Here is a 24,515-nt window from a genome sequence, read left to right as displayed (position 1 = left end):
GATCCATCGACTGCAAATGTACAGCACACTCCAATGGGCTCTTGTTTTTAGGTGCAGTAGCCCCCTTTCCCATTCTGTTTTATAACCTAACCCTTGCATTTACTGTTACTCACTTTTCTTTCTTGACATCTTACTGAATATTATGTAGCCATTTAAACCGCCTTAAGTTCTTTTTGAAACCAAGGCAGGACTTAAATACTAAAAATAAACTTACATCAAGCATCCTTCTCTCCTAAGCTCAAGACCCTTCCCAAACTTGCTCTCAGCACCCATCAAACCAAGTTGGATAACACTGATTTACTGTTTTCACAAAATGCAAAAAAATCTAGTCTCTTACATCTTAGTTTCTGTGTTTTTAAATGATACCCATCTTCTCAACTATTTGAGAAAACAAAAGCATATTTTTATATGCTTCAGAGTTTGCAAATCACCTTGACTGATCTTTTGTTCTAGAAAATAGAAATACAAGAGATACCATCTTTTCCTCAGTTTCTGTTTCATAATTTAATTCCATAACATAAATTCAGAGATGGAATTTATATAACACAGATAGTTTTATTTGATTTTTGTGATAAATATTTTTTTCTCTTGGAGAAACTGGAACAAAAGTGAGAGGAAGGCGTATCAGAGCTGCCAGGAGATTTCATTCTTGCCAGAAAAGGTGGGGGGGCCGCCCTTCTCTTCACAAGATGGAGCTGACTTGACTGTAGCTGCTCCCGAAAGAGATACATTTATCAAAAACTCCAGTCGCTACAGAAAATTATTTTTCCCCAGAGATGAAAATCTCACTGCATATGTACAAAGTGTGTATGATTAAGTATTACCCGGTCGTGAAGTCGAAAGGCTGCCGAGGCAGCTGACGAGACCTGCCCTGGTTGGCAGCAAACCCAGAGAGCACTTGCTGAGTTCTTTCTCTTATCATCTGTGGTTTGACTGGATGGATGCAACCTGACCGTGCATTTTAATAACTGTAAAGTTGTTAACGAATTGTGTAGTTTCTGGACAGATCATACGAGTAGATACTGCACATGACTGGAAATGACTTCTCAGTGGTGGGGCTGTATGTGGGGGTTGAATGGATGTCCTTTTAGAAAACAGTATGATTTGATATTCCCATAGTCAGTTATAGCCTCCCCAGAATTGCAGTCCTTGAAGTTCTTTGATAAGTTAAAACGTTACATTGCCCAGGTTATGGCTTCAGACCAGGATGGAAACTGGAAACTGTTCCATTTCTGTTTGTGGTGAGGTGAATGACCTTCGCTGTCTGCTGTGTATAGTTTTTCAGTGCATGTGTCTGTTTATGTTGCCACCTTTGCCCACATTTCTTGAGTAAACAAAAGTAGGATACACTAACAATGTTCTAATAGATTCTAGGGTAAAAGGAATATTTGATACTTTCAAAAAGCCTTAAGAATTCTGGGATACTGACAGGTTAGTACTAATGAAAATGAATCTATGGGCATGTCTTTGAAAACTTTTTTACTTGATTTGGGAGTATCTTTTGAATATTCTTACCTTCTATATATTAAAATAGTGTCAGCACATTTTGCCAATATGTTGTCCAAGACCAGTTTTCTCCTGGAGTTTGATCGGGTGTGAAAGCAGAATTCTGACTTAACTAATTTTGTCACAATCAGTAAAAAAGAATCATGATGGGATCTGGACCTGTGTGTGCAGAGGATCGGAGAGAAAAGGCAGCTTTCTGATGAATGTGGGCTTTGACAAGGTAAAGCCCGTGTCAACTCTCATCGCTGACTCTTGCAGCCCTTTGCCCAGGGTGGAGGGGAAGGTCTTCCTGGCATGGGGGGGCTCTCTCTCCCCAACAGACGTAAGCCTCCTGCTTGCACTGATCGTCTGGACTGCACATTTCCCCCAGCAGATGAGAGAGGCAGTGGTTCTAAGGGAGGCAGCCTGCAGTCCCCACAGATGTTGATTTCTCCACTAGGAGAAATGCTCAGAGATCTGATAGCTTGCCATGCCCCTGCAAAAGAATAAAATAAAATAACTGTTGAAGCAGAATTCTTATTTATAGAGAAAAGAAACCTTTTGCAGCATTATCATTTTGTGGCCTAATACTTCAGTTGGTACCAAGATACCTAAGGGCAAAATATAGTATCTCAACTTAAGACAAATACCATATGATCTCACCTTTAACAGGAACCTAAACAAATAAGCAAGCAAAATATAACCAAAGACACTGAAATACAGAACAGGCTGACAGGGACCAGAGGGGAGAGGGGAGGGAATTTCAGGAGGAAAGGAGGAGGGTTTTCAGGAACAAGTATAAAGGACACATGGACAACAACTAAGGCGGTGGGGGGGATGGAAGGGAGGTGGGGAGCACTGAGGGGTGGGCTGAGATGGGAGTAAAAGACAGAAAACTGTACTTGAACAACAATTAAAATAAATAAAAATTTTTGAAAGGATAAAAGTTTTATCACAGAATCTGAGCAAGTGTCGTGAGCATCGTTTTCCCCACTTCCATCAGGATATATAGCCCTGAGGTTCACAAACACACCCTCCCATTGAGTCGGTGTTGGAAGGATGCTAGATATCTCCTGCTCCGACGCCTCACTATCTGTTACGGTAACGTCTAACAACGTAATTGTTTTTAAGTCTAGATATTGCTCCTGAGTTTGTAACAGCCCTCCAGTTAGGTTTTGAGGAAGGTCTTGCAGCCGGAGATTCTGCCCCTGGAATCTAACGTGGTGGCAATGAGCCCACAGGCCTCAGGCAGTGGGACCAGCCTTCCCTTCCTGAGCCAGAAATCTCTGAGCAACAGCGAGAATTTACGCAGACTTGCTGGAGCAACATTAGAGCTCAGTGTTTGAGGAAAAAACCTAAGGCCACCTTTTTTGTGTGTTATTGAAATGAGACAACCTGAGAAAAGAATAATAACTGTAAGTTGACATATCGACCTTCCCCAAATACACCTGACTGATTACTTTGCTCGTTATTTTTCATGGGTTGGTGAAGGACCACAAGCTTTTGGTACAGAATAAATGTTTTTCAAGCCCTGATTGTTCCTCGTCTAAAAGTCAGTTTTCAAGCTACTTCCATTTCTATGCACTTGTGACTTTTCATATTAATGGTATTTTAAGGCTGCAGGATTTGAAAGGGACCTTAAAGATTATCTAGCGACCCTGCCAGCGAAGGCAGGAATTCTTTCTACAGCGTCCCTGACAGGTTGTCAGATAACCTTTGCTTGCACATGTCCAGTAGCCGGGAGCTTGTGTACCAGCCATCCCGTGGCTGGACAGCTATGCATTTAGGAAATGTACTTTCATGTTCAGCTGAAATCTGTTGCCCTGTAACTTCTGGGCGTTAATGCCTTTCTGTGTCTGGGCCAACAGAGAGGATGGCAGCATCTCTTCCTTTATGTCAGCCTGCCAGGGTTTAAAGGTGGTTGCTGTCTTCTGCTTAAATGTTTTAATTTTATTTTTAGTTATTGATTTTAGACAGAGAGAGAGGAAGGAGGAGATCGAGTGAGGGAGAGAAAGTCTCTTTTTTGTTCTTCCTCTTATCTATGCATTCATGGGTTGATTCTTGTGTTTCCTGACCAGGGATCAAACCGGCAACCTCGGGGTATCGGGACAATGCGCTAATCAGCTGAGCTACTCGGCTGGGGCCCTGCTTAATTGTTTTAATCCCTTTAAGGTATGAAGGTAGATACAACTCCTGCCCTTCCTAGAAGATGTTTCTATCATCGCTCGATGCATTCCTTGTTTTTAATGCCCTTCGTAAAAGCAGAATTGGACACCGTGTTCTAAATATCATGTGCAGAACACAGAGTAAAGTAGAACAAAGGTCTGCGTGTGCTCCTCCGTCCCCTCCTCCTGCTTCCCTCCTCACTCGCCTTTCATTATATAACACTTGCTATGTGCCAAATACTTTTCTAGGTACTTTACAGATACTTTCTCTCCTAAACATTATTTTAATCCTAAGGACTAAGTCTTCAAACGAGGAAGCAGCGACAGAGGGTGAGATGACTTACTCAGAACCCCAGCCCTGGCTGGTGCAGCTCAGTGGGTTGAGCACAGGCCTGTGAAGCAAAGGGTTGCTGGTTCAACTCCCGGCCAGAGCACATGCCTGGGTTGCAAGCCAGGTCCCCAGTAGGGGACACATGAGAGGCAACCACACATTGATGTCTCTCTAACTCTCTTTCTCCTTCCCGTCCCCTCTCTCTAAAAATAAATAAATAAAATACTTAAAAAAAAAACCCAGCGAGAAAGTGGTGTGAGGCCCTCTCACTCCAGGTCCCCGCTGCTCGCAGCCTGGGCTGCCTCTCTTGATCTGTGTTTATTTCCATGTTTTCAGATCCCTAAATTGCATGATCTTTCTAAAATAACTTTATCTCACTGCATAATAAATTGAAACACGTAGTCCATTGCCATGCACACTGCTGTCTAACAAGGTTTCTCCTGGGCTCTACTGGGATAATTGCTATTTTGAAATGAAATAGAAACGTGAATATTTTTACTCTTGTCAGCCTTAGCCCTGAGTTAACTATGGTGGCCTGAATATGTGTGATGTCCACATTATATACAAAAAGGAACCCCCAAAACCCCAAATTATCTTCTGGCAGGTGGGCCCCTTGTACTACAGGCTGCCCTTGCTAGGTGAGTGTTCTAGGACCCCATCTGTGTCAGTGTACCAGCCGGTGTTGTTGTGAGAGGCTGTGTTCAGCTTCAGTTAATTTTTTTGAAGTGTATGTTATATATACACAACTAATCACAGAAGGTGCAAAACCAACAATTAGTTGTGTATACACAGCATGTGGCTGGAACCAATTCGTGGCTGGTTCTTAGGCTAAGAATCAACCCACAAAGTGTTGGCCCAGTTTGAAAATTGGTGAATCAGACAGTTTGGACTGGTTCAAGTTAATTCCAGTTCCCAACTGAACCATCAGGCAAAGAGAACTGGGTATCAGTAAAGCGCTGCGGTTACCTAGGATCTGCTTTTCCCTCGGGAAGGCCCGCCCTCCCTGCCAGGGTGGGCACAGGAGGTGGGATGGCAGCCCCTTAGACTAGCTCTGTTTTATGCCATGGTGGGGTCGGGGGAGCGATGCTCCCCTCTCGGGTCTACTCACCACCACAAAAGACCATTAACGGCACGGTGAGGACCTGCGTCTGTCTCCATTTTCCTCCTGCTGCCACCCAGGGTCTCCAAGGCTGATCCCGATTCATCACAACCCCATCCATTGTTTCTGCAGAAACTGCTTCATGTTATTCTAGGCCATGTTTCCACCAGGGTGGGAGCCGTTTACCATAAGGAGCAGATGCACTGAATGCTCTCTCTTGCTCATGGCAAAGGAGTGCAGATGATTGCATACGACTTACCCAGAATCATGCTTCATGTGGAAGATACACGCATGAATATGGTGTTCCCTGTCCTCAAAAAGCTCAAAACCTCTTGGGAGAGAATCACATTCAAATATGATCTGCATAATGAGGGGTTAAGGTTTTAGTATATTATGTATAAAAGGATTTTGGAGACATAGAGAAGGCTACAGTTAATTTATTGGTGGTGATTGTGGGGCACTGTCAGGGCTACAGAGAGAGGGTGACCTTTAAGTTGGTATTGTTATGAGACAGGGACATTAAGGAAGGATATATTCCCCCCACAAGAGCCTTGATACTTCTTGATTTTTTTTTTTGAAAAGCGATTGGTTACTCTAGCAACATCAGCCTGTTTTGTTAGAGGCTTAAGATTGGGGCGTATTGACAATAATCATTACAAGTAGATTATTTTATCGAATTACGATTTTTGAGACAGCAGTGACCTTAAGAAAAACCAGAAATTCACTTGTGTGACTCTCCAGGTCTTGAAACACTTACCCGAATATGCACAAAGACATCGGTGTCCTCCAGGTGATCAGACTGTCTGTCATATGCTGAGTCTGTCCACGACCCCCCCCACTTATTTTCCTACATGAGCCAAATGTGTTCGTTATATTAAAAATATTACTTATATCAAATAGAATTTTGTTTTAGTCTCACTGTTTGGTTTTCTAAAATCTCAAACCTTTCCTTCTGAGCCTCTTGTTCATAGTTGTTGGGCGAGAGTGGCCCAGTCATCCTCTCTGCAGTGCTTGGAATGCAATATTGAACTGGAGAGTGTACTCTCGAACTAGTGTTTGCTGGCGGAAGAGACGACAGATTGGCCCCGATGTAGCTTCTTCAAAAATATACTCTAAGGAAAGAAAAACAAAGAAGTCACGATCCAAAAAATAAAAGCCCATTGATAGGATGATGTTTATTTTAAAACCACTTGTGAAAATGAAGGATTGTCTTTCCTCGTATGGGTCCATGAAATCAGAATGAATCCTCATTTTCAAAGTCTTTTTGATAGTGCAAACCGATGAAAGTATCAAATCCGTGTACAAATAACTATTACTCTAATTCTCCGTATTGTGCTAATGAGCTTCCAGTATTTACTGAAGCTAAAGACTTAGTGATCTCAGCGATCAACTTTAACCCAACCCGTTTAGTTACTGACCAGCACGAACACGGCCCGTGTGCAGTGCACTCGTCAGAAAGGGCGACGCTGGCTCTCTAGGAGGACCTTGACTCTAGTGCATTTTCACGTGCTTTTCATTAAGGCACATTGGGTAGGTAAAATACGCCTCTTGCCCTAAGATAACTCCAGTCTGGTGAGAGAGAGAGAGGGGACACACACAAATAGAAATGTGGAGCCTCCTGCGGTGAATGGCTTCGGGGTGGAACGGAGAGGACTCTGACTGCCCGCAGGACGCTGGGACCCTCTGCCGTCTGGAGCATTTGAGCTGGGTCTTGAGGAATAATGGACTGACTATATGTGTATCCGTTGTATTTTTACTGTAACTTAGGCATGGTGGATTCTCGAAATGTTTAAAAAGAAGCAAAAAGAGCACTTCACAGGGAGAATGGATTTGCAGAAAGTTTTAGGGAATAAGAAAGCGAATTTTGATATAATTTTATGCATCAGTAGCTCAAGGAAAGAGAATATTACCAATATTACCAGTTCTGGATTTTATGCCTCAATCCTTTGCGTGTGGGGATGTGAGCATTTCCATAAGCTTTGTGCCCAGGCAGATGGATTTCTGGTGGCGTAGGGGCTTGTTAACATCCATGTCGGTGCTGACTGACCTCTTAATTCCAGCCCAACCCTGGGGGTGTGCGTGTCAAAATGTCTTTTGCATATAACATAGCTGCTGAGACTTCACTGCTTTGAATCGTGAGTGGAAATGGATACATTCAGCCACTGGCTTGAATGAAGTTTTGCATTAGTTCTCGCCATCAAGCATTTACCAACCCTGGAGAGGAAGAATAATACAATTGTACAAGCGGAAGCCAATGAAGAATTTAATTACAGAATTAAGTTTCTGTAACTTTAGAATAAAACAAACAGGTAAAAAATATGCAGATAGAAAAAGCTAATGATTGATCTTTAATGTTTTAACATCCTCATATTAAAATGGAATATTTTTATCGTTTTAAGTATTCCCAGGACACATGCTACATCTCCTAACTGTAGGATTGTTACCTGATGATGTAGTCGTAGGTCCCCATCTGTAATTGGTTATCTCCATGGCACCTGTCATTTTGCAATCTAGGTGCCCTGACACAACAGAGTATAACAACATTTAAAAGAAAAACTTGCATCCTGTTAACTTTTCTTTTTTTTTACTTCTCAGTCATTTGTATGGTTGACAGGTAAGGGGTGAAAAGTTTCTCCGATTAAAAACGTTAGGGTCCCCAGGTAACTAGGTTGAGACCAAAGGTGCACTGGAGTTGCAAAGTTCAGCTCGAGGTTGGCACATCTCCTTAATTTGGGCTTGTCGCTAGTGTTCTGCTTTCCAGATGCGACTAGAGGACAGCAGGCTTCCAACTTCATCAGTGTATCCTAACCTAACTGTGGACATAAAATATTAATGTTACCAACCCCTTGCAGACTTAGATTTCCAAATTTAGTACTAGAAGCTGTGAATTTCCCTGTAAAATAATTGTGTGTCTTTGGGCCACATTGCTCTTCACTCACCTTTGGTTGGTACCAGCCAAAGCATTCGGTAGTATCTTTCTTTCTGGGGCCTGGAGCTTGGGTTGTCCTGAGACTCAAAAGTCCTTCTCGTTGACCTTCTTCATCTTCCCATCACTTCCTTAGTGGAATTGAACTTATACGGGCACCACATCACCTGCTTCATGAACCACTGCATCCAATTTACAATCAAAGTTTCCTCAAAAGATTAATATTTTTGAAAATAGATTCACCATGTAACATCTTCTGTGGCTTGAATTTTTAAAAATGAAATGTACTTACAGTAGCAGTGTTTATACTTTAAGCCTCTCTCATTTAAAAAGGATTTCCAACTCATAAACTCTTCAAATAGTAATTATTTTGTAGTTTTTGTTAAAGGATTCACATTACTTTCCATAGAACAAGACTTTCTGTAAGAGAGAAACAGTTTTGTAGATAATTAAATAAGATTTTATGACATTGGACAAATACTGTTAACCACACTTATGATTTAAAATGATGACTTTATAATTACAAACCCTGATGACCCAGGATATTATGTATATAGCTCTGTCTCTTCAGTGAACTCAAACATAAAGGTACTTCCCTTTTTGTAGCATTTTTAAGAATTTAATGGGCACTATTTCATCTAGTCTTAATGCATATGTGAGAATCAGACAAAGGATAAGAAATAAGTTTGCTGTTTGACAAAGACCTCCTTTGCTTTATGAATTTGGGGTAGATGGTTGTCTATATCACGGCCTGTACTACACGCGAAGTCCAGAGTCCATCCGTGTATCATTATAAGTGAAAAAAAGGGATGCAGTGTTTGAAACTCTCGTTAGGTGCTTCTTAGAAATCAGGGATTATTAGTATTAATATTAATAATGGTCTATTTAACTACCAAGACAACTTTAATCCACTATGCTATTAAAAGCGGATGCATAACAGCATCATGATTTCTATGACTTTGGAATTATTAATGCACAGAGTCGGTCCACCAAAATGGTTTATTGAATTAATGAGACAAAGACAAGAATCTAGAAGGTTCAGCTAGTGAATGAGGTCTTACACACACACACGTACTTGGTCACTCTCATGTCCTAAAATGCCTTAGTGAACAGTCTTCAGCTAATGATTATAGTTTAAATTAGCTTATTGGAAGCATCTATACCAGCTCAGGAGAACAGATTGTTCTGAGTAAGTTACCACACTTAGAGAGACCTTCATCTATTCCCTTTTACAGACCATATGTAATGAAGCTTGTTTCCCTTAAGTTGATTAGCATCACTACCCCTAAATTATTGGTGCCCACCAATGCCCTAATCTGACTGTGGATATATTTAAGCCTGTGTTAGGAATCCTTTGTGATTATCCAGCCTCCCATAATCACAGCACTAGGAATGAAGTGGATCAGAAAACATTAAAAGAAATGTCGCAGACCCTTAATCCAGGCAGGTGAATACCTACCATTAAGTTAGTTTCTAGTGGGAAAAAAAATTCTCTGGACTATTTTTGGAATTACCTGCTTTTTAGATTCGTGTGTGTGTGTGTGTTGTGAACTATTTCCAGTCGTGCCCCGGAGGCAATCATTCTCCCCATCAACGTGCACCGTCTTCCTCTAAGCAGCACAATAGGGATAACAAAACCCATTTCAGTCTCAATTTAAGTTTAATTCCCAGCTGGAACTTGAAATGAGGCTGTAATGAACTTGAACTTGCAGCAGTGATTATCTCATACGTGCATATAAAAGCGTTCAGATACAGTCGTGGAGTTTCCAGCTGCTACTCAGAAGGTGCTCACTTCCACAGAAGCAGATAGAAAAACAAAGCACTGTGGCTCAGCACGTTATTACCTGGAGCACAGGGGAGTCAGCCAGCTTTTGTTGCATTTTATGTTATGCAAAATAGAGGACAGCAAAGCAGCATATAGGGTCATCAGAGGGTTTTTCAAATGACCTATAGAACACTTCCATAAGGAGTTTCTAAATGCATAAAAGGTCAGCAATGTTATCTTAAGAAATAGCGGAAGGCAAAGGTTCATAATGTATAACAATGTATAACTAAATACACTAAGTGATACGTTGATTAGAGTCATAAAATATTTCCAAGAAGAAAACAACAACATATCTTTCTAGTGTCCATGTAACTCCCTAAAACCATCTGGGCTTTTAGGAAGACACATTCATTTCATCCTAGGTGTCATTTAGTATTTTATTATTAAAGTCCGAAATTGCATCCAACGGACATGAATAAATGATTGTGCCGACCTACACATCTTTAGGCCAGTGTTCAGCAGGCCTAAGTTAAGCCTCCAGGGAACGAGAGAATGGTTGCTGGAGCCCATGCCACTGGTGAAAGTCGACACAGGAAAGACCTGAATTTGAGTTCTTACTGTAACCTTCTTGCTCTCAGGGAGAGAGGTGGGCAATTAGTAACTCACTGTCCCTTGCAGTGTCTGGGTTCTCTCTTTCACAATTTCTTGGACAGAAATTGAGGAATTCAGATAAATTCTGAATTAAGCACTCCAACATATCTGAAGCATTTTTGATAAGCTGGGCTGTGGCTGGGATATAATTTTAACGCTCATGTTTGTAAAGATGTGGTGGCCTTCTGTTGGGACAAAGAATAGGAGACGAAATACCAGCACCAGCAGCCCCGCCACTAGTGTCCAGCCACTTATGGATGTCCTCTCTGTTCACACAGAGCATCAGTGTCCATGCAGTGTCTGCCTGAGGTGAGGCACTGCCATGCATCAATGCATCGATGCCCTTGGAATATCTCAGTGCGTCATGTCAGAGTACTGATGTTACTGTTAGAGTGCATGAAGCATGAATGTACATTTCAACAAATAACTAACTTTACAGTGAATGCCTGAGAACTCACCGCCCAAGGGCACAAATGGCCTGTTGCCAGCTCCCAGAAGCCCCCAACACCTTTCTGTCCTGAAGTCTTAGGAAGATTCCACCACAGAGGAAGTGGGCTTTTGGTGCCCCAGTGCTGCCCGTCCATCAGGACCTCCTGGGACCCCATTTGGGGAATTGTCACCTTAGGAAACGAGGTGATTTAAACACCACACATTTGGGCAGTGGATGGAATCAAGGCATAGTTTTCAAAACGATGTTAAATAAAAGTGTCCCATGTATGTTAGACTAGATCTTTCCAGGAAATAATGTTGCTTTGTGAGTGTGTGCCTGTCTATGCCGCACTGGAGGGAAGAGAAAGGAACCTGTGTATTTGTTTTAATTTATGTCTATGCGCAGCCGCTCCTGTTTCTGTTGATGAACAGAGGAACACGGGTTGTGCTTCAGCAATCAGGCAGCAACGACTGTAGAAATAAATTTTAAGTGGTACCGAGGGGATAAATAAGCCAGCTCCATAATAAAAGAGCAACATCTTTCCTCTTTAGAAACCCCTAAGCATTTTCATAATTCAGCCTGCATCCAACCTCTCTAATAATCATCTCAATTATAAGAGATTAAATATTTATAATTATTCATCGTGTAAATATTTGAACAAAAATCCTGATATATATTAATAATTTTTGATTAAGGTTGTTAGAGCATAACATAAGCCAAGTCAAATGTTTATTTCAGGTGCACTAAGATAAAGCATAAGGCTGAAGGACTCAGTCCTTCTGCTTTACATATGATTAAATTAGACATGGAAAAGGAATGTAAGGGAAACAGTTCCATGATGTATAATTGTAAAAGCAAACAAGTTCATTATCTTTTGGTTAAAAAAAAACAAACTCTTTTCAACAGCCCCTCAAATTTGTACTCATAAAGTTTAGGAAAATATTTAGAGAGAGAGTAATGTAATATGCATTTGTTCCTATAAATAAATCATAAGAACAAAGTATTATTAGAAATAATAGCTGTGCTCTTCCCTTGAAACCATTACTGTGAACTATAACTTTTACAGAGACGATTCTATGTTGTATTGTCTGGTTTTCAAAATTCATTAGTCATTAGGACAGAGAGCTTGCAGATTATTTCATTGTCACTCATTTAATAAATAAACTTAATGACATTTGTAATGACACTAGTAATTATAATTACCACTTACTGAGTACTTAATACAGGCCAGGATGCTAAACACACTATCTAGAGGCATACTTATTTGTGTTTGTATTTGACTTTCGTATCAACCTGTGTATCACAATGCTATTATCATCCCCTTGTTTAAAATGACAGAATGAAAAGTTAGCAAAATGATATTGCTTGTCCAAGTAACACAGGTAGCAAGAGGCAAACTAGATTCAAAGCTAGGATTTTCCAACTCTAGTACATAAGCACCACGCCAGATAGATAGATAGATAGATAGATAGATAGATAGATAGATAGATAGATAGATAGATAGATAATCTCTTTATATAATACATTGTGTGATCTACTGAGAATTATTTTGAAAGACTGATAATTTATAGAGTTATTGGGAACTATAACCTAATAATTTGTATTTTGGTTTTTGATCAATGTTGACTTTTTATTCATTTTCTCTAATTGCAGATATTTTAAGGTAATGTGAGTGACAATAAATTCCTCTGCTGCTAAATTGAAATCCATTAGAATATGTTTCTTTGAAACAAAAAGAGAAGCACCCCAGTCCATTTTCACTTCATAGAGCTACATAAGACTGTCTTAGATCACTGTTAGATTAACTTTGGAACTTCCTTATATAAAGCCAATTCTTTGTGGCCCCCTTACAAACTGCTTTGCAGCTGATTTTTCCATGGATTATTTATTTTTATTTAGAAAAAGTAATGAAAGTACATATTTGAGCCATGAGGTTATGAGCTCCACAATGCAACCTGCTAGAAGTCTAAAATCAACCCCTTGAGTCCATGATTGTGATCCACAGGCCATTTGTTAATTGATTCGTGGTTTTGGATAGTTAGATATGGCATCTGAATTGTCTTCCATATTTCTTAATGCTTTGTCTTTCAGTGCATCTGGAAAATTGTCATTTATTAATCTGTCCAGAAAACACTTCCTACCTATTGATATATTCATCTTTCTGGACAGAAATGTATTTTATGTCCACCACATAACCGCAAGCTCATATTTTAGCCAAGTGCAGCTATTATACTAAGTAATGAGCATCCATCAAAATCTATATGGTTAGTTTTATTACCTTTATTTCTTCATTCTATGTTCCCCCTCCATAATTCATCATGCACAGCCTACACTTCTTGATGTGATCTCGACTGCCGCTGTTATTTAACCCTGCATATTCTTCCCATCCCTTTGCCACGTGATTTCAATACACCAGTCTGTGTCAACTGTTAAGTTGTACATCACCAATAACTACTACCTCCTTGTCAAAGCCAGCGATGTCAAAAGCAATCTTATTTGTATAGAAGACTCTTTCTCAAACTGGAGTCATATGTTGACCTCTTCAAGAAAGCAATCATTGCATATGTTCCGTTCTGACACAAACTGTTCTTAGTATGATGTTACTCATATACACCCAGACGTAAAACCAGGCATAGACTCCTTATGCCTCTAGCTCTTGTACACCTATAAAGCCAAACCAAATGTACAAATTGTACAGAACAAAACCAACACAATTCAAGCAGCTTAATGCACTCACTGTGACATGGTACTGTTTTGCCAAACTTAAGTTGCCTGTGACAACAGTTCAGTTTGCCTGTACTTTCTGTACTACATGATACAATTCTCCCGTCACATTTTCTAAACAAGTATAAACACTTTTGGCTCCTGTCCCTTGGCTGCAGAGCTTCATGAGTGCATTAAGCTGACTTCTGTTGTTCTCTTGCTGCCCGTGACAGTGGCACCAGAAGCTGGGGCCTGTGGAGTCAAAAACAGCGATGTCCCAAGTCTCAATTATCTGTCTGTTGACTGAAATTCTGCCGTGTCCTCCCCTTGTGGTGACAGGGTGTCTCTGCCACCCTGTGTTATTTCCCTCGCACCTTGATTGCTTCAATATTCTTCTCACTGGCTTTTCTGTTTCCAGTCTCTCGACGTTCAACCTACCCCGTATTTTTCTAAAGGAATGTTTCGAAAACCCAGTGTATCAGGTAGAATCGTATGGTCTTGTGGTGTCACTTCATCTCCTTCTCACCTGATTGTCCCTGCAGGCCTCCGTATCTGTCTCGCCCTCATCTCCTCGCCATTCTGTCTCATAAATACCAGCCCCTACGCACTCACGGAGCCAGTGTGTAAAACCACAGTCAACACCATGAATCTGTGCCTCTGTCTTCTTCCTTTTTATTTCCTTTATAATATGATGCCCCTTTACCTAGGTGGCCTCCACCTAAATCCTACTGGGGCATAATAAGCATAGGCTGGAGCAAACTAGGGGGTGTGGGACTTGAAGGCTAAGTCCACACTGAGAACTCTTTAGATTCAAAACCTTCATTTCATTTAGGGTCATGCTACATGTTTTTCTCTAAGTATTCTGAGTATGATGGGCTATCTTGGGTAAAGCCATGTCTGTGGGTACTGTATCTACATGGTTTCTTGCACAGTGCAGAATATAGAAAAAGAAGGTGTCACACAGTTGTTAAGGGCGTAGACTTAGGACTGAGAAGGAACCAGATTTAAATCCTGTTGCTATCTCTTCTTACCAGGTAAGCTTGGAAATTCTACCTAATATCTCTGAGTTTTCCCATTGCCAAAGGGATCTTTGTAGCTACCTCACAGTCATGGTGTGAAAGTTAAAGATCATGGGGGTGAAGTGATAAGCAATTATGAAATCAGCTAATCACCAGGATTGGGCACTTAACGCTCTCTGCCAATATTTCACAATTACACCTAGTGCTGTAGTGAGTAACTCCGTGCATTTTGACTTGCAGGAGGTGTTTGTTCGGGTGTGTTCTCAGACTTGTGACTGCTGGGTGAAATAATAAAGGCACATGGAGTTTATAACAAATGTGCATATTCTCCTGCATGGGACCATGTCTCAGAATTTTCTCCATCTGCATATGAGAGTGACTAAAACAAATAGTCAGCACTCAATAAATGGTAACTTTTATCCAGAACTTTCCATGACCCTAGGTGATGCTTTGTGAATGAGCGTCATGTGAACCCATCCCTTCATTTTTGTCGTTTCCTGGAATCATCTGTGGTTTGTAAGGTGGAACAGCAGCAGCCACCTCGGCAGGTTCAGAAAGACCAATTTCACATCCTGATTGTCCAGGAAAATAAACCACAAGCCGTAGGGACTGCTGAGGAACAGAGAGATCATAACGAGTCATACACAGACAGCCTCCAGCTCGGCTCCCTCCTGAACCCCTAGGCGCATTTTCCCATGAGAATGAGCCTCTCAATGTGTACAGTAATGAGAGGATACGGGACTGTCGGGGTGAGAGAGCGGCTCCTTCCTCTCCGCCAGGGAGCGGCCGAGAGGAGATTGTTTTGTGGTGTGGGGACAGAAGAATGGCATCAGTCTCACTGGTCTGCACACAGTCCCAGTTCTGCACCACAGCTCTGCACATGAGTCCCGTGGAGGCCTCAGCGTCCTCATCTGAAAAACAAAGGGATTGGCCCCGTGAGCTCCAGGGGTCCTGTCTAGCTCCAACAGTCTGAGTTGAAGAAAAGCTTCACACAATGTATGAGTTGTCAAAACGAGGGAGAAGTAGGAAAATGTCCTTTCTCAAAGTTCTGTGTCTGTAGGTAGTATGAAATTGAAGAGAAGAGAATCGATACAGAATGTGGTTTCTCACTGATGTGCAACAAAGCCTGAACCAAACCAGCAGAAAAAAGAAACTCGGGTGCCCCCAAGATTCTCTTGGTTCTACAAGAATGAAACTACTGACACATTTTTTATTTTAATCGAAAAAGTTAACTCTAAGCAATTACCACAGTTGGCTGTGAGTGATGTTTTATATTTGTCTCGATAGCCATCTGTTTGGCAAACAACACGGCCATTTCAAGAATTATGGCAGAAAATTGTAACAAGTGTCAGAAATGTTGGCTGTGTTAGACTCGGTGTGGTTATCTGCATCCGTGTAGTTACAAAGAAGGAAAGAGAGGAAAAAATGAATTTAAGATAAAATACCCTTTTCTGGTGCTTAGAATTTATAATCACTGCTCTGCCTGTGAGTCTTTTAAGGCATTTTCCCCAAGATGTCAGATCACCCCCTTCCCCATCTCTCATTCGCTTATGTTTCTTTTGTTTTATTCCTGACCTTTATTCCTTTTCCCCTGGCCCACTGTTGCAGTCTCTTCATTGTTCCCTTTTCTCGTGCTCTCTTGTATGAGGGTGCTCTACACAAAGGTGATCATGTCTCTCCCCACTACACAGAGGGGAGTGCTAAAGTCCTCACCCTGAAATGCCAGGGCCCTTGTCATTTTGGGATCTGTCCATTTTTCCTGTGTCGATATCCTTCTCTCTGAGTACTCTGACTCCATCTGACTCTGATTCAAGGCACGATGCCGGTAATACTGTTCCTTGAACAAATAAGTAAATAAATAAATCCGGTTTGCTTTTTTTAACCTTGCATTTCCCCAACCTACTTTATCACGGATAGTTTGAGAATTATTATTTTTATGGAGTTGTAGTTTTTATCTGGGGATGGGACTGAGAGGCACAGATCAAAAGGGGAAATTAATCAGCATCCATAGTCAATTTACTATAACATGTGAAGACAGTTCTAATTTTTTACAAAAAAAAAGAAAAAGCTCAGCATTATGCAGAAAAATAAAAGGAAGTATCCATCTGGTAAGGAGAAAACAGCTGGGAATCTTTTAGGATCGTTGATTTACCCCAAGTAGTTGCTTCTGGGAAGTCAGTTATAGGCATTCCCCATGACCGTGATCAGGGCTGGTGTGTTGGACACAAAATGTAGTGTCAAATAATTAATATCATTAGCTGTATTGGAAATTACAAAGGAAGCAGAACAATGAATTCTAGCATAGTCATTTGCTGTGTTGATGAAGCGTTGGCTTCTAGTAAGTAGTAGTTTATGTTCATAGGGTCATCGGAAAGCTTCAGTCAAACAACCATATGAAAAATGAATCGATGAGGACAAATATACACTCATTTGAGAGTTGTATGTAAATGTAACATCGAAACTCCTGGGGTCTGCGTGACATTGGGCTTCAAGGTTATACGCACTGGTGCTGCTCTGGACACACCAGCAGCCCCACAGACGTTCTGATTTACGGTGGCATGAATGGTTCAGTGATCAGAGATTCCACCTTGGCGTTATTTTCTAACTAAACCACTGAGAGTCCATTGCAAAATGTTGTGATGGTGTCACAAAACGCAAAGAGCTTAAGCTTCTAATCACTCTCCCACATCCCCTGTGTCCCAGCCTCGAAATGCCTTTATCTTCAGTTCCCTGTCCGGATGAATCAGGGCGCTTTGAGGTTAGTGGATTTCCACTTAGTCAGGACTTTTCAATAAACAGGAAAAGCATCCTGTGTTACAGCTAGTCTCCAACCCATAACTGTACTTTTTTTTTTCCTGAAAAGAATCAGATGCCCAACTATCCCATATCCCTCCATCTCCCCCATTCCCACTTCCCCCTGTGCCTCCAAACATGCTTACTGCTCCGATCCTCAAACAGTCTCGCCAGCCCTGCTGCCTCCCTGAGATGATCTGTGCTGGCTTTCTTCTGTCACTGTCCCGTCTCCGGACATACAGTCATTGAGGTAGAACAGGATGCTGTCATCCGAGCAATGTCACTTATTCACCAGTTGCTTGTAACGAATTTCTGTTTCTAAAGTTCTACTGAAGGTTGAAGGCTCCAAGTCATGTAATCAAATGCAATGACATTTATCAACTTTGTATTGTACTTGCTCCTGCTGTCGCATTTGTCACTCTAGTTAACACCTTTCTTTGAATTTGTGACTGTTTTCTGCCCCGGTCCCGGGTCCCCATTGGCTTCCTTCCTCACTGGCCTTACAAACGCAGGCATTCCCCCATTTTGCCCTTAGCTCTCATCTCTGCTCAGCACATGCTCCCAGCCTGCATGACTTCACCCACATTTTGCAGGAAACTTCCAAATTTAGGGCCTAGAATGCAGTATAGAGTCTCTCTAGATCTATATTTCATTATACACATCAAACATAGTATGCTTAGATAGGATGCATTTCCCCCTAAATTCTGAACATTTTTTTCAACTTTTTTCTCTCCCTGATTACCTATCTAAATTCTTACCGTATGCTACTCTGCTTTATTTATTTATTTATTTATTTTTGCAGATTACTTCTCTTTCAGCCTCTGTAACTTCCTCGTCCTCCCTGTCACTCCAGGTTCCCTCCTTCATCACTTTTTGCCTTGATTATCACAATGACCTCCTCCTCGGTCTCTGCCTCTGGTTCATTCCACTCCCATTGCAGTTCTGGCTGAAGCCATCCTACCTGTTGTATCAGGGTGCTGTCCAACAGCACGTAACCAATCAGACTTTTGCAATAATTTTTTTCGGGATAGTTTTTGGTCGTCAAACACAAACATTTGCAACATGGTCCAGCCCAATTTTAAAATGATGTTGGTGGATTTCTTGTTGCAAAATACGTGTTTATTTTAGAAAATGTCTAAAATATACAAATAAGCAACAAAAAAGAAAGTATGCTAACATTTCCATTGATTTCCTTGCTGCCCTATTACTATAACCAAAGCCAACTGGGTCATTTCCATATGCATCTGATATTTTCCTGTTTTCATCCTCTTTATGTTACTTACATGCCCCAACCCCACCCAATTTCTAGCCTTCAAGCCATTGAAATTCTGCTTAGTCTTTCCTGACCATCACAAAAGTCTGTTTCTCTAAGACGCATTTCCTGTAGCAGAGATTAATGATGATATGTGTAAAACACTTCGAGTTATACCCTGGAGTTAGTCCTCTTTGGTATATTTCACACTGCCCTTTTCATAGCTGTGTAACAATTGTTTTTAGCCATGAACTTGTCTGCAAATCTAAGCTCTAAAATTCTTGACTGTCTCTTTCCTCCCCCAGATTTTTCAGAGGCCTTTTAGTTCCAGAAGCAGATAACACAAATTGGCATCTTGCTGTTTGCTGAGGATGGTGGGAGTAAAGAGAGAACTGGGGGACAAAAAATAGGAAGAGATTGGAGAGCAGAAGAAAAGGAGACCCTGTCCTTATAAAGAAGGATGAATACTCTAACGGTTCCAAGGACACAATGTCTAAATTGATTCCCTCCGAGGCTCCTATTCAACAAGGGGGTTGGAGTGAACCTTTGCTAGGACACGACACTGGGAATGCAGCTTCTCCTATTGAGTTGCTTCATACTCAACTCCATCCGTGTCAGATGCAACACAAAAGGCCGGAAGCAAGCAGGATTCTGTCTCTGTAAAGGTTGGCAGGATCCCTCTAGTGCCCTGTGATACCACAGACAAGTCTGTGGTGTGAGGAACTGAGAACCCGGGAGGTTACGGAGCAAGAGGATGCGGCCGAACTTCCTCCTTGAGATGCACGAGCTCTGGTCTCAGTGCTGAGCAGTTGAAATGTTTCCACCTCCCTCTGGATGGGGAAGCACCCCTGCTCTTTTGACAGCTCGGTTCCCTGTGGGCAGCTGGAAGCAGTTGAATTTTCATTCCAGGAAAGCTCTTTGGGAATTGGTTTTCAAATGCAGCTAGAATGTGCCTTCGTTGCTTTGCCATGTGTCTCAATGGACGCCTTAGGATTTAGTGACACAGAGGGACAAGAGTGGCGAAGGCAGGGGAACTCCTCCTGTTAGAACAAGAGCAAGGTGACGGTGGGTCCCAACAGGTCGCAGCAGTAGAGGTGGCACGAAGTGGCCTGAATGGTTGACAGATGGACGTGGGTGCAAAGAAGCAGAGGAATCAGAGAGAGCTCTAGTGCTTAATGTGAGTGTGTAAGCGTGGGTGAGCGTCCTTTTCTGTGATGGGAAGGAAGGGAGCAGCTGGCTTGGAAAGGTGGGAGAGGCAGCGGACTCGATTTATGATCTGACCTTGAAACTGTTGGGGAGGTCGAACTGATCCTCTACCCTGTGAGCATTTCCCACTGGGCCTGAGAATTAAATAGGAAAAAAGCATACACATTTTATACGTACATGGAAATCTTTATAAGAAAACAAAGACTCTAAGTGTCAAAAACTAAATACTTGTTCCGAGGCCGAACAAGGAGAGGAAAAATAAGAGTTATTTTAACATAGTCACCTTGTATAGGATTCTCTCGGCATTGAATCCTTGTCTGTGGTGACAAGGATGTTTCTTTCCTCTTGGCATGGGGAGGGCATCTTTTCCATGGGATTCTACTCTCTTGCTTTCAGGAGCAAAAGCTGAGGTCAGAGCACTGTCTTGTACCTGCTGTTTTTCAAGGGCCATTAGCTCAAAACAATCCTTATGCCAGTGTGGCGTATTTTGTGGTGGCTTGTTTGGCCACCCTTCACTACCTTAAAATACCTGTTAGACATCCAAGTGAAGATATAGTATATGTATCTGTAATTCAGAGAAGTCTGAACTAGAGAGATACACTTAAGACACATCAGCATGAGATGATAGGGAGGTCACGGGACTGGTTGCCATCACCCAGAGAAAGTGCACACACTGCGGGAAGGTGAAGTGTGCAGTGTTCAAGAGAATGAGAAAAGGCCGGGGCTGGGCAGCTCTGCTCTGCTCAAGGTCCTCGCTGCCTGCACAAGACCTGAGATTTAGCAAAGGGAGGCAGGGGGAGGGTGTATTTATGTCCTTATTTACTTATTCCTACTATGGAGAAGGTTGGAGGTGCATTTACAGAGTCTCACAATAATCCTTCTGGTTAGTTGTTAACATCCTCTGTTTTTAAAGGGGAGAAGTTGAGGCCTCACTGCGTGGGTACTAACTAGGTAGCTGGGCTTGATTTTCTCTACTGTTACAGGGATCCAAACAGCCTCGTTACTGAGACCTGCTACGTTTCCCAGGCTGCTTGCAGAACAGCAGAGGCTATGCCCAGGGGTCCGTGTGGAGTTCTGTTTTTATTTCGGAGCTTATGAGCAGCCCCTGGAACCAGGCAGGCTCTGCCAGACCCCCAGCTTCACCGGGGAACCAGCTGGCCATGGCTTTACCTCATTATCCTCTGTCTGGTGCGGATCAAGAACAGACTCAGAGGTCTTACTTTTGCATGTTAATTTCCTCTTAACCAGCACACAAAAGGTATGCCAAACTCCAGGAGAATGACAACCAGAGCACTGAGATAATGGTTGTTTATATTTTTAAGTACTTGAACAACAAACAGAATGTTTTCCTGACTAGTCTCCTTGGTGCTCTCTCGCTGCTACTTTGAAGCGATTAAGATGTAGTCCTCTTGTTGGTGTGCCTGTACAATTACATTGTATGGGAAGTAGAAAATGAGCTGTAGGCGTATATCTACCTCTGTGTACTTACTCCTTTGTAGAATTGGCCTATTTACCTACCTGCCCACAAACTAAGGTACGTAAGATGTCGTGTTTTAGGTTTTTGGTTTCCTTCTTTTTAGAAGAATTCTGTTAAACAAGTTTTGTTCCACGTTTCAGCTCCCGTCAGCCAGGATGACAGGAAGTCAGTCTCCAGTGTTCCCAGGTCCCCTCTTGCCTCAGGCCTTCTCTTGCACTGCAACTGCTGGAAGGCTTCTCTGTCTCAGTCATCCGCCACGGACGTGCTTATTTCCTGTCCCTTATGGTACCTTTAAGCCCCTTCATTTCACTGCATCCAAGCCAAGCTCAAAACAAGGGAATCTTTGGCGAAGCTGGCCCATGATCCAGGGCCAGCCTCTCCCTCAGGGGTCCCCCCTCACCAGGCACCACTCAGAACCATGCACGAGGCTTCTCCACTTTTCTGGCACCAAACTTTGTCCCTTTGTCATCTCCCTTCGTCATCTCCCCAGTCATTGCTCCTCTCCCTCCCTCTCCCTCACTCCTTTCTTTCCTTTTCTTCCTCTTCCCGGTCCCTCTCAGCCCTCAAAGGTCCTTTCCCACTCAGTGGACACCTCGCGTTTTCCCCTTCACAGGATTCAAGAAGGGCAAATCTATTTTGTCCAGGCTGCTCTTGCTTTCAGCACAGACACAGGCCCTCTGTACCACAGCCTGAAATACAAGAGAGCAAAACACAAATTAATGTCTCAAAAAGTATTTACCACCATCTTATCTACATTTAAATGCAGCGATCACACCGCATATTAGTCTTCCTTTATCCAAACAAAATTAGCCCTAAACACTTCCTTGTCAGCGTTTTTCTTCCGTTCTTTCATCATTTGTGACATTTCTCTCTGGAACTCATCCAAATCTCCTTTCTCAAATTCAGAGATCAAAACGGCAATCAGTTCTCTGATAATGATCTGATGGAAGCAATTATACTTTCATCTCATTATGTCTCCTCCCTGTCCTTTTTAAAAAATTTATAGGACACATCTCCACTTGATACCCAGCCACTTTCCTGTATTTTCTTGAGTTGTTTTTCTGGGTGCGTGTACTTTCTTTCTCTTTGAGGCAGCGTTTGGGTACCATCCAAAAGGTTCACTCCTGGAGCCTTGTTTTTTCCAACAAAAATATATTTCCAATCTTAAGGTATTTTTAAAACTAAAAGAGTGACATGAGAAGAAGAATCCAAAAGGTGATACCAACGAGATGCATTAAAAACAGAGGAATAAGTGAGGCTCTTTATTTAATTCTGAAACTAGAATAGGAAAATAGATAAGAGTGAGCAGGAACAACCTGAGAGACCAGATACAATGTTGACCTGCTTTGCACCCTTTGGTTTGGGCAGCTGCCCCAATGGTTTATTGCTGAAACGCCACCTGTCGGTAGAAAAACATGCATCTCCAAAGTCCTGTAGTTGCGTTGTCAAGGATCAAAGGGCCACAGGAAGGCGGAGACAGAAGCAGCCTTGCAGGTCACATATTCTAATCTAACAACTGGCAAGAAATCACACCTGCAGCTTCTGAGAAACCTGTGCTTCAAGAATCCCAGTCGGAAAGCAAAAGGAGGATGGTTTCTCCATTAGCCAGACAGGGATGAAAACCCCTTGCCTGCTCTTTGAGGGAGTCGTTCAGCCCTTCTGAGCCTGTGGAGATAACACCCCCAACGCTGTGACCCTCTGTCAGGAGTGGGTGAGATGCTGTGTACGAAGTGGCACTCGCCTGGTAGCTCTGGTTACAGGGGAGATCTCTTTCTTTACCTCAGGCACTTCCGTTGCTCCTCAGGGGGACCCAGACTTCCAACTACAGAACCTTTGACTATTGAAATCAGCAGTCTTCTAACCATACACTTCCCTCTTCTCCGCCGCAGTGGAATTCTTCTTTTTCTCTTCGTCTCCCTTCTTTCCTGATGTGCCAGGTTCCCGAGTCCTCCACCACCTTCCTGGTTACCGTGCTCCAGCCTCGTGCAGTCCGAGTAGCCCTCCCCTTGGATTCCTGCATCTAGGAGCCCCTGCTCCGCGGGGAGGGCTCACACTCTCTCTGAGTGCATTGATTTGCTCACGGCTGCTCTTTCTTATATAGCAAATGTGTGCAGGATTATTAGAGACACTCTGTTACCCAGACACTCATAAGACACGGTCTTATGTCTATCAAGTAATTTCTTCATTTAGGGGCTTTTTAAGATGGTTGACATAATTGAATTAGGTTCTGAAATCCAGTTAGAAATAAAGAAGGCATTTTAAAGGTAGCTGGTGAGCCAGCGGCCATCAAGGCTAATCTTGCTTCTGGGCCATTGGAAATGATCCCATACTTAATATGCTTCTATTAAAGTGTCCCCTCTAGTTAAATAACTGCACAGATTTTTAAAACTTCTGGAAATTGACTTTTACCATTCTAATTATAAATAGAATTTTTTTTTAAAGATTGGGTAGATCATTTGTCATCTAAGAATATTTTCAGTTGCTAAATTTCACGGACCTTAGTCTCACCTGAAAACAAAAGGCCCCACCCCCTTCTCTCACCAGACCCTGAGGGCAGCCGACTGACCCAGCGACTCTGCCCCCGCCGCCTCCTTTCCTTGCAGGCTGCCGTCACAGAAGTGCAGGCAAAGCCTTGGGACTGGTTTCGCCATCTATAAAATGTGTGATTCAACATGAGCTTCTTTAAAAGCCCCTTTACCTCTGAGAGCCTATGATTCTATGATGCCAGTGTTACATTATATATTCTTTTTTACACGGATCTGCCAGTTTAAAAACGGACCCGATCCAGTGGTCCAGGGCCTGAAAATGATGCTCTATTAAAATTAATTCATCAGATGAATGTATGGTCCAATAAAGCTCTGGAAGATATTAGTTCTGAAATCTTGGCTCATGATTTCAGGATGGTATGTCTGTAGCTCCAAGCGTGGTGTAATTAGGTATGCCATAGTCTTATTTTAGTATGGGAGCTTTTACTATGGGAGCTTTTTGGTCAAAAGGAAATACTTTTTATTGAGTTTTTGTAATCAGATCTATTGGGGTGACACTGGTTAATAAGATCATACAAGTTGTACGGTGCACAGTTCCGTGCTGCCTCATCTGTGTATCGCCCTGTGTGCTCACCACACGAAGTCCAGTATTCTTCTGTCACTGTATTGGACGCCCTTGACCCTCTTCAACCTCTCCACCCCACCTCCCGTCTGGTAACCGCTTCTG

The 24,515-nt window shown here is 42.3% G+C and overlaps 1 protein-coding gene across 5 annotated transcripts in view; it reads left to right on the top strand.

Annotated features, from left to right (window-relative positions):
• The window catches only part of INPP4B (inositol polyphosphate-4-phosphatase type II B), a 515,731-nt gene that overhangs the window by 479,548 nt on the left and 11,668 nt on the right, over positions 1-24,515 (top strand). Inside the window, exon 26 of one of the 5 annotated variants that reach the window (XM_053658184.1) lies at positions 18,925-23,330. The exons of the other annotated variants lie outside the window; for them this stretch is intronic. Coding sequence (XP_053514159.1) covers positions 18,925-18,988 — 64 coding nt within the window. The 3' untranslated portion in view covers positions 18,989-23,330. Of the gene's footprint in view, positions 1-18,924; positions 23,331-24,515 lie in introns of those variants that run through there. 5 annotated transcript variants of the gene reach the window in all.

This window comes from Artibeus jamaicensis, unplaced genomic scaffold, assembly GCF_021234435.1.
Source record: "Artibeus jamaicensis isolate MK-2021 breed Jamaican fruit bat unplaced genomic scaffold, CSHL_Jam_final scaffold_537, whole genome shotgun sequence".
NCBI classification, from domain to species: Eukaryota; Metazoa; Chordata; class Mammalia; order Chiroptera; family Phyllostomidae; genus Artibeus; species Artibeus jamaicensis.
This window is presented reverse-complemented; position numbering and strand designations above follow the sequence as displayed.